This window comes from Euphorbia lathyris, chromosome 9 (genome assembly GCF_963576675.1).
Source record: "Euphorbia lathyris chromosome 9, ddEupLath1.1, whole genome shotgun sequence".
Classification (NCBI taxonomy): Eukaryota; Viridiplantae; Streptophyta; class Magnoliopsida; order Malpighiales; family Euphorbiaceae; genus Euphorbia; species Euphorbia lathyris.
In genome coordinates this window covers 66,755,959-66,765,834 of record NC_088918.1, presented here as the reverse complement: position 1 = coordinate 66,765,834, position 9,876 = coordinate 66,755,959, and the positions used below count along the sequence as shown (strand labels likewise).

General features: G+C 35.4%; 1 protein-coding gene across 1 annotated transcript; it reads left to right on the top strand.

The window, feature by feature from the left end:
* Positions 1-1,441: 1,441 nt before the first annotated feature.
* Positions 1,442-8,919, top strand: LOC136207399 (pentatricopeptide repeat-containing protein At1g62910-like). The gene is made up of 2 exons (XM_065998662.1): positions 1,442-2,329; positions 7,235-8,919. The coding sequence occupies exons 1-2, from the start codon at positions 2,221-2,223 to the stop codon at positions 8,917-8,919; spliced, it is 1,794 nt and encodes a 597-aa protein (XP_065854734.1). The 5' UTR covers positions 1,442-2,220.
* Positions 8,920-9,876: the final 957 nt, after the last annotated feature.

Here is a 9,876-nt window from a genome sequence, read left to right as displayed (position 1 = left end):
GGTTCTGCGTTTGTCTGCCTATTGTCCTCTTCGCCCGAGTCCCTGTTGTCTCTGCCCTGATTAACCGCTGAGTTGGCCTTGGGTTGATTAGTTCTGAAGGGACCTCCTTTGTTTCTATTTCCATAGTTTGGTGGGTAACCATGTTTCTTGAAACAAATATCTTCAGTGTGCCATGTATTTCCACAAAAAGTGCACAAGGATGTATTTTTGCCATTTTTCTTGTTTGCATACCTTGGGTTGTTGCGATTACCATTCCGTCTTCCTTGTGTAAAGCCTGCGAACGGATTGCTTTCATTTCCCTCTGTTTGTTTGACAGGTACAAAGCCAATCTGCCGTTCATGTTGAGTGGCTAAGGCGTAGACCTTGTTGAGTGATGGAAAAGGCTCCATGAGGAGTATTTGGGAGCATATCGTGGAATAAGATTCATTCAACCCTTGCAAGAATGTGATCACTTGATTTGCGTCCTATTGATCTCTCAAGGTTTTGAAAGCACTGCAACCACATGCCGTTCGACATGTACAGTGTGGCATAGGGCGTAGATTCAATAAGTCGTCATAAAGTATTTTGAGATTGGTGTAATACTCAGTGACACTTCCATTACCTTGTTTCAGGCTGTGGATTTCTCGTCGAAGCTCCAGAATCCTTAAGGAGTCTGCCTGAGCAAAACGCTCCTTTAGATCAGCCCATATCTACTCTGCCTTCTCTAGCCACATGAAGCTACGAGCAATGGATGGCGAGATGGCATGGTTTATCCACGAGATAACTATATTGTTGCATCTCTCCCATTGGTTGTACATCGGATCATTCAAAGCTGGTGCCTTGATAGTTCCATCAACAAACGCAAACTTGTTTTTGGACATAAGGGCAACCTTGACGGCTCGAGACCATTGGTGGTAGTTAGGCCCGGAGAGTTCTTGCGAGACGAGGGATAATGCCGGAGTTTCATTCGGCGGAAGATGGTAGGGGCTGCCGGTATTGATTACGGGGACAACCATTGATGTTTACTCAAAAGATAAACTTCAGATTTGCTCTAATACCATATTAATTGAATGAGGTAATAATTCCATTAATCTTTAGAGTTCTCATTAAAAATAAAAGGCTCCTAACTATTACATTTATATTCTATTGTCTAGGTTGTTTATCAAGTAAACTTGGTGGCTAAGAAAAAAGAAATAACAAGTGCCCTACTATGGACCATTGATCTTAAGGGTTTATGATTAATGGAGGAGATGCATTTGTGGAGTGATCAAGTGTGCTAAGGAGCATGATGTGTTGGTGAAGCTCTTCTAGAATATACTACAGTTTCGGAAAGGACGAAACTGCCGCTAGCACATGCGTAAAGATGCATGTGCCCCTGGATGATTGCTCTTGCGTGTAGAAAGACTTAAAGTCTCTTACTTCTTCTGTACTTGCTCATTTATTCATTTCTTGTTACGAGAAAGAAACCCAAACGTTTCTTCTTCCTCTTCTCTCTCAAGTTCGAAAACTTGCTTCTTCTTCCTACTGTAACTTGTAATTTTGCATTCAAATCTTCAATAGCCTATTTCTGCTAAATCGTGTTCTCTCATTCATACTCCTTGTCCCACCACTGCAAAATTGAGAGGAGCTCAAACCCAATACAGCTTTCTTGATCTCATGTCTTCTTTCAATCATGTGCTTGGTATGAATCCACCCCCTTTTGTTGTTCAATTCAACGAATTGTTATCTGCACTAGTTAGAATGAAACATTTCCCAGACTATTCTTTCTTTGTCTAAGCTGATTTTATACTGCTTCTGCCATTTACACTGTGTCGATTTTGGGTTCTCTATTTTGGGGAAGATGTTCAAACTTTGTTTGGAGCCTAACATCATAACCTGATTAATGGGTTATGTATACAAGGTACCCTTGTTGAAGCAGTAAATTGTTTTGGAAAAATAGTTTCCATAGGATATGGACCTAATGTACGGACTTATAATGTGATTGTCCATTGTTTGTCAAAAATGGGAAATTCAAGGTGGCATTGGCTAGGAGAGATTGTCAGCCTAATATGATGACATATAGTTCTATTATTGATAGTCTTTGCAATTATGATATGGTTAAAGAAGCATTTCAACTATTCTCAAAGATTACAAGCGAAGGATTTTTGCCTAATGTTGTTACCTATAGTTTTTTAATTCACGGTTTATGCTATTCGATGCTATTCGAGCCAGTGGAGAAAAGCTTCTACATTGTTCAATGACATGATGGATCATAACATAGCGCCAGATATAGTTACCTTTAATATGCTTGTTGATGAATTATGTAAGGAAGGAATGGTGGATAGAGCTAGATGTGTGGTCAGAACAATGATTTAGATGGGTATAGAGCCAAATGTTATCACTTACACTTCGTTGATAAATGGATTTGGTTTGGATAGACAGATGCATCAAGCTAAGAAATTGTTTAATGTGATGACAAACAAGGGTTGTAATTCTAACGTTCATACTTATAGCATATTGATTCATTGGTACTGTAAATGGAAAATGGTTGATGAGGCAGAGCACCTTCTAGATGAAATGCTTCGAAAAGGATTAAGTCCTAAAAATTATACATATAAGGCGCTTATACGTGGCTTTTGCTATACAAGAAGCGCTGGGGCAGTCATGAAGCTTTTTTAAAGACTTGTGTGCAAGTGGCTACCGTCCAAATATAGTAACTTACTCAACTTTGTTACATGGATTTTGTAAACTTGAGAATTTTGATATTGCAGTAAACCTACTACATGAAATGAGGATGAGAAAATTGAAGCCTAACATATTTATATATGGTATTCTAATGGATGAGATGTGCAAAGTCGGGAGGCTCAAAGATGCAAAGAAATTATTTTGTGTACTTTTTATTCAAGGGTTGCAACCTAATGTTCATATTTATAATATAATAATTGGTGGACTTTGCAGAGAAGGATTACTAAATGAAGCATATAATGTGTTGAGGAAAATTAAAGAAAATAGATGTTCACCAAATAATGTCTCTTACAACGTCATTATTCATGGATTTCTACAACACAAGAATTTGTCCATGGGGATTGAGCTAGTACGTGAAATGCGTGATCAAGGCAAGGCTTTTCTGTAGATAACACCACAGTAGCTTTGGTAACGGATCTGGCACGCAAGAAGGATATCATTCTGAAATATTTGTAAATCCATCCGGAAGACACCAAACTTGTATCTACCAGGTTAAAATTAATCTCAAAGGAAAATGAAAATAGCACTTCCTAAAAAAGGTAATGTTATTGTTGCTGCTGCTACAGTTACCTTTTTGTGCTGTAAGCTCTATAGATCTTAAAGATGTTATCATCATATCATTGTATTTTCTTTTTCTGTTTGTTGCAAAATATAATGTTAGATTTATGTTGTATTGTTGTTATAGAAATCTGTAGAAGAGTTTCCATCTCTCAGCTGTAGAGAAAGAAGCAAAAGAAAGGTCGATCATAAGCAATCCAGGAACTGATTGCTTCTTTATTGACTTTTTCTAATTAGGTTACGGAATGGTGATATGGTTTATCAAATTGATTGATGAATATTGTCATGCCTCCGTAGTGAGGATTTTTATTTTTCCTTTTAGAGTTATGGTCAGGGGCGTATACAGGGGGGCCTGGGGTACCCGGCCCCTCCGGCCGCCGAAATCACCATGGTCACGAATAGTTTCGGCCCCCCCTAAATATTAGTGTATATACACTCTGTGTAGTAATATTATATTGTTTAAAGGTAGATGAGATGGTTAAAACACTTGTTTGAACTCATTTTTATTATGTCTTTTCCATTAAAAAAATTAATTTCTTATTTTTAAGACTCAAAAAACTTAATTTCTAAATTAAATTTTAAAATTTTAAAACTAAAAATGTAAAAATGTTATAATTTTTTTTAGAAACTAGTATTGAACTAATAAAAAAAATTTAAATATATCCCATTACGTGTTTGGCTTGTCCAAAATTCAAAATTTCAATATTTTAGACCTATTAGGTACTACATAAATCCAAATTTCTAATTTTTTTTTGGCTTGTTAGGCCTCTCTAAATCCCAATTTCTAATATATTTTTTTGACTTGTTAGGCCTTTTTAAATCCAAATTTTTAATTTTTTTTGGCCTGTTAGGCCTCTATAAATCCAAATTTCCAATTTTTTTTCCTCTTAGGTCTCCTTAAAATTGGTTCTTGACCATTCAAATTATAACACATATAAAAAAAATTAAGTAAATTCGAATTAGTAAAAAAAAAAAAAAAATCTCGAATGCAGTGTAAAATCGGCCCCCCAACCGACTAATCTTGTATTCGCCACTGGTTACGGTGGTATATTTAGATGGAGCATTGATGAAGTGGTTTTTGGATATGAATTCATGAATTGATGATGAATTTAATCCATCTCACGTTGAATAGGAAAAAGCATAAATTTTAGTAAAGTTTGAAATTCCAGAGAGTTTTAAGCAAAAGCTTTTGTATCTTGCAATTGTCTCTCTGTTACAACTTCATGTGGTTTAATTTATTAACAGTTCGTACAAAAACTAGATTCTCTTGCTCGAGCTTTCTGTTTGAGAACGATCATTTCTTGGCTATGATGCGTCAAAAGGGTAAAATAAAAATTATATACAAAAGCAAAGAAAGATTTGGATTCTCTCAAAAGGGAAAAAATGCAAGTAGATTGTTTAAATCCTAATTACATGACAGTTGCAAAGTGTCAGTTTACTACCACCATGTTAGTACAAATTAGTGTTTGTTTGGTTTTATTTTTTTGAAAGTATGTTTTCGCCTTTTTTTTTCTAAATAGGAGATAAAAAGCGTTTGAAAGAGGTGAACCAAACGGACATTAAATGTGCAATAGAAAAAAATAAATCCTTAACATCTTGGTGTACAATCTATTTCAACCATACTCATTGCCAAATCGGCTAAATCGACCAAATCACCGATTTGGCAATTAACAAACAAAACCAACAAAAAATAGAAATGAGGGGTAAATTACACGCATGATATTGAATTTTACTCATTTTCATGTATGATCACTAAATTTTAAAATATAATATAGAAGTCATTCAATTTTACATTTCTTAATATTATGAACACTAAATTAACGTCTCAAAATGACAGCTGATATCCAAACTCAAATGCAGTTATTTGAAAGGTCTGATGTGGTAGTTATTTAATGATCAATTTGTTCAAATTTCCTGTTAGGTTAGAGCTTTAAGTTTGATTAAAAATATTAGGGATAAAATTTTGTACATTAGGGTACAGGGGCGGAGCCAGAGGGGGCGGGGAGGGTCGGCCGACCCTCCGGCCTCGTCGGAAAACCCCAGTGATAGGGTTTTTTCCCTGGCTCTGCGGTGGAGCCGCCATGGCTGAAGCCCCTCCAGACATGGCGGCTAAAGGGGTGAAGAAGAAGACCTAACTGGTCTTCTTCTGTGTTAGATGGAAAGGGCATATTTGCCCTTTCCATCTGTTATATTTTTTTTAAATGAAAACAGCCCAAAATGACGTCGTTTTGGGCTGTTTTTACTTAAAAAATATATAACAAATGGAAAGGGCAAAAATACGTCGTTTTGGGTTGTTTTTACTTAAAAAAAATATAACAGATGACCTTTCCATCTGCCACTTTCTTATTTCCGATCCGGGAAAATAAGAAAACCCAACATTTAGAAAAAATTCCTTTATTACTCCTTATTTTTTTAAGCTTTTCTTATTTTCCCTCACTCAATTATTTTTTTATTTTCATTCATCTTCTAATTTCCAAGTAAGATTTATGATTTTTAATAGGGATTGCTAAATTAGAGATTCTTTTGAGTGATTTTTAATTTACAATTTTATTTGAAAATTATTAATATGTTGTTTTTCTTAGAGATTTCTAAAATGGTGTAATTTTACTCCAAACGTTGGAAACCAATAACAATTTTATCCCTAATGTTTATAAATTGGGTCAATTTGAGAATAATTCATCAAATTGTCTTCTCGGTCATGAATCTTGTCATCTACACTTCACGCGTATATCATTTTATCAGTAACAAATTACGAGATATGAAAAAATTATAATAATAAAATATATTGTCTTTTTTACCAATTGGACAAAAAAAAATCAAAAAATTCACCGAATTTATAAATATTAATCTCCAATTCTATTATTAAATTATAAAAAAACATGAAACCTTTTTTTAGAACGAATTGATATGCAATTGGTGCAGAATAATGAACAAAAATATTTGTGTTTTATAATATTGTCAACGTTAGGGATAAAATTGCTCTTTGCTACCAACGTTAGAGGTAAAATTACAACATTTTAGACGTTAGGGGTAAAATTACAACATTTTAGACGTTATTGGCAAGAGGCCGCTCCTAAGACTCGAACCCGTGACCTCTTAGCCACACAACAACAACGTTTACCGTTGCGTCAAGGCTCGCCCTCTACATTATCCCAACAATATTCCATTAAAATTTAGATCACAATATGTGAATGTGAAATATTAGAGACTAAATAATGGGGATGATTATTAATAACAGTCCTAAAATTTATTCCAGATATAAACTTCAACTTCAACAATAGCAATATGTTCGATTTCAATTCCATCCCTTATGATTTTTCACACCAACAGAATATAGCAAGATCAAACTATATATTTTTTAATCAATGTGCAAAAATTTGACTTAAACTTTTATAGGGTAAATTACATCCATGACCACTGAACTTTATCCATTTTCACATTATGGCCACTAAATTTCATTTCTTTCCGGTATGGCCACTGAACTTTACACTTTTTAACACCGATGACCACTCAATTTTAACTAACTTCTCAAAATGACCGTTAACGATCTTTAACGACTTCAAAATGAAAATATTCAAGAATTAAAGTTGTTCAGAACGACATTTACCATGAAACCAAATTTTTTATTTTCGAAAATCACATTTTTTGGAGCTTTCTCTCTCTAAAAATTCACTTTCTCTCTCCTAACCAAACAACATCCAAATGACCTCAAAACGAAAATTTTCAAGAATTAAAGTTTCTTAAAATATCATTAACGCTTTGAATTATTTATTTTTAGCCATCAACGGTCGTTTTGAGACGTTAAGTGGCCACCAGTGTGAAAAAGTGTAAAGTTCAGTGGCCATACCAGGAAGAAATGAAGTTCAGTGGCCATAATGTGAAAATGGGTAAAGTTCAGTAGCCATGGGTGTAATTTACCCAACTTTTATAAATGCAAACAAGAGATAAATGACAGTTTTAACATTCTGCGAAGGTTCACCAAAAACAACATTCTGCGAAGCTTACTTTGCATATCCGAACCGAACTATAAATTTCCAAATCGAACCCCAAACTCACTCTCCAGATCTACTCCCAGACGCCATGCTCACCACCACCCCCAGACGCCTTCTTCTTTCTTCCTCTTCCTTCTTACCTCTCACTCGTTCTCCGTTTCATCAGCTTATGGGTTTTATTTCGCCTCTCCATACTCGTAATTCTGGTTCCGATTTCAATGAACTCCTCGCTTCCTTTGATAAGCTTATTCGTATGAAGCCCCGACCTTCTGTGATCGAGTTCAATAAATTGCTGTCTGCAATGGTTAAGATGAAGCAATTTCAGACTGTCATTTCTTTGTCCAAGCAGATAGAAGTGGTGAGAATTAAACCTAATGTTTATACTTGTAGCATATTAATTAATTGCTTCTGCCATTTAGACTGTGTGGATCTTGGGTTTTCTTTTCTCGCCAAGATTTTGAAGCATGGTTTTCAACCTCACATTGTAACCTTTACTACTTTGATTGACGGGTTATGTAGGGATGGTAGAATTGGTGTTGCAGTAGATTTGTTTGATAAAATAGTAGCTATGGGTCATCAACCTAATGTGTGTACTTATACTGTTATTGTGAATTCTCTATGTAAAATTGGAAATATGCATGCTGCTATGTGTTTTCTCAAAAGAATGGCTGAGAAAGGCTGTGAGCCTGATATAGTGACATACAATGCCATTATTGATGGTCTTTGCAAGTATAACCAAGTTAATGAAGCATTTGACCTATTTTCAAAGGTTAAGAGGCAAGGATTTTTACCTACGGTTGTTACTTACAATTCACTTATTCATGGTATTTGCTGTTCAGATAAGTGGAAGGAAGCTTGGGCATTGTTCAAAGAAATGCTGGATAGAAATATAGCACCAGATGTAGTTACTTTCAGTATATTAGTTGATAAACTTTGTAAAGAAGGAATGATAGTAAAGGCTCAATCTACAATCAGCAAGATGATTCAGAAGGGTGTTGAGCCTGATGCTGTTACATACAACACACTAATAAATGGATATGGTCTACACACACAAATGCATCTAGCTAGGAAAGTATTTGATGTGATGATGAGAAAGGGTCACTGTCCTAATGTACACACTTATAACATCTTGATTAACTGGTATGGTAAGAAGAAACATGTTTACGAGGCAAAGCAACTTCTTTTTCAAATGTCTTCTATAGGTTTAAATCCTAACCATTATACTTATGGTTCTCTTATATATGGCTTATGTCATGCAAGAAGACCTCGGGAAGCACTCGAGTTTTTTAAGGATTTGTGTGCAAGTGGCTACCATCCGAATGTAGTAGCGTACTCAATTTTACTACATGGTTTATGTGAAAGCAGACATCTTGATCTAGCATTCTCTTTGTTTCATGAAATGCAAATGAACAATGTGAAACCTGATATAGTTACGTATAATATCCTACTCGAAGGCATGTGCAAAGCTGGAAGGTTTAAAGATGCAAAGAAACTGTTATCTAGAGTTTTTGTTGATGGGTTGCAGCCTAAAGTCTACACATATAATATAATAATGGATGGACTTAGCAAGGCAGGATTGTTAGATGAGGCATACAAAGTTTTCATAAAAATGAAAAAGAATGGCTGCTCACCAAATAATTGCTCTTATTTTTATTTTTTTTGGTAGGAAAGGAAAGTAAAACAAACGAACAAAAAACCTAACCCGGGATCAGTCTAGGAAGGCTGATCCCAACCCTATCCTCGAGAAGAATAGACAAAAGAAAAGAAGGAGGAACAGAAAGGGTAGAAACACCTAACATCCCCCCATGCCCAGCAGCTGCCAAGCGATTTAGTAAGGGCGGCAGAGTTTATTTGTGACATGCGTGACAAGGGTTTCTCTGAAGATAACACTACATTAGCGTTGATAGAAGAATAATGCCATCCTGGAACTGCTATAGATTGTCTCCATGCATAGAAGGAGGAACAGAAAGGGTAGAAACACCTAACATCCCCCCATGCCCAGCAGCTGCCAAGCGATTTAGTAAGGGCGGCAGAGTTTATTTGTGACATGCGTGACAAGGGTTTCTCTGAAGATAACACTACATTAGCGTTGATAGAAGAATAATGCCATCCTGGAACTGCTATAGATTGTCTCCATGCATATCAAGGTGAAATGATGAGTTGATTTTAAATTTATTGCACCTTTTTAGGGATGGTGTTTTGCTGCTCTAAATTATTAGTACTCCAATTCAATTTATTTTAGTATGAGTCTGTTGCCCACTATATTAATGCATAGAGTCGGTCGGAATACTTTATAGGGAGTTTGTTGTAGGAGGGACTCATAATACGTTTAGCATCTAGTGTTATTTTCAAGCGACGAAATGAGTATGCATTTGACATGATTTAAGATCCTGATATAAGCTTTCTGAACTAAGCTTGAATTATTATCGGATGATAAACAAGATAATGTGACCACTACGAAAAAGAGGCAAACAACTTTCAGTGAGCTGGATTTGTTATGGCTTAGATTATTTTTGCTGGGAACCTCAAATGTTCGCTCCTGTTAAAATAAAGATCGAATTCGTTAATATTTTATGGCCTTGTGAAGTTCTTTTGTGCCACTATTGGGCAATAGTGAAACAAG

What these genes read in the sequence shown, in the direction of transcription:
- LOC136207399 (XM_065998662.1), top strand. Translation starts at nt 2,221, where the DNA reads ATGATGGATCATAACATAGCGCCAGATATAGTTACCTTTAATATGCTT. An exon ending in ATGTGTGGTCAGAACAATGA is followed by an intron (nt 2,330 to 7,234) that starts TTTAGATGGGTA and finishes CATTCTGCGAAG; the next exon opens with GTTCACCAAAAACAACATTC.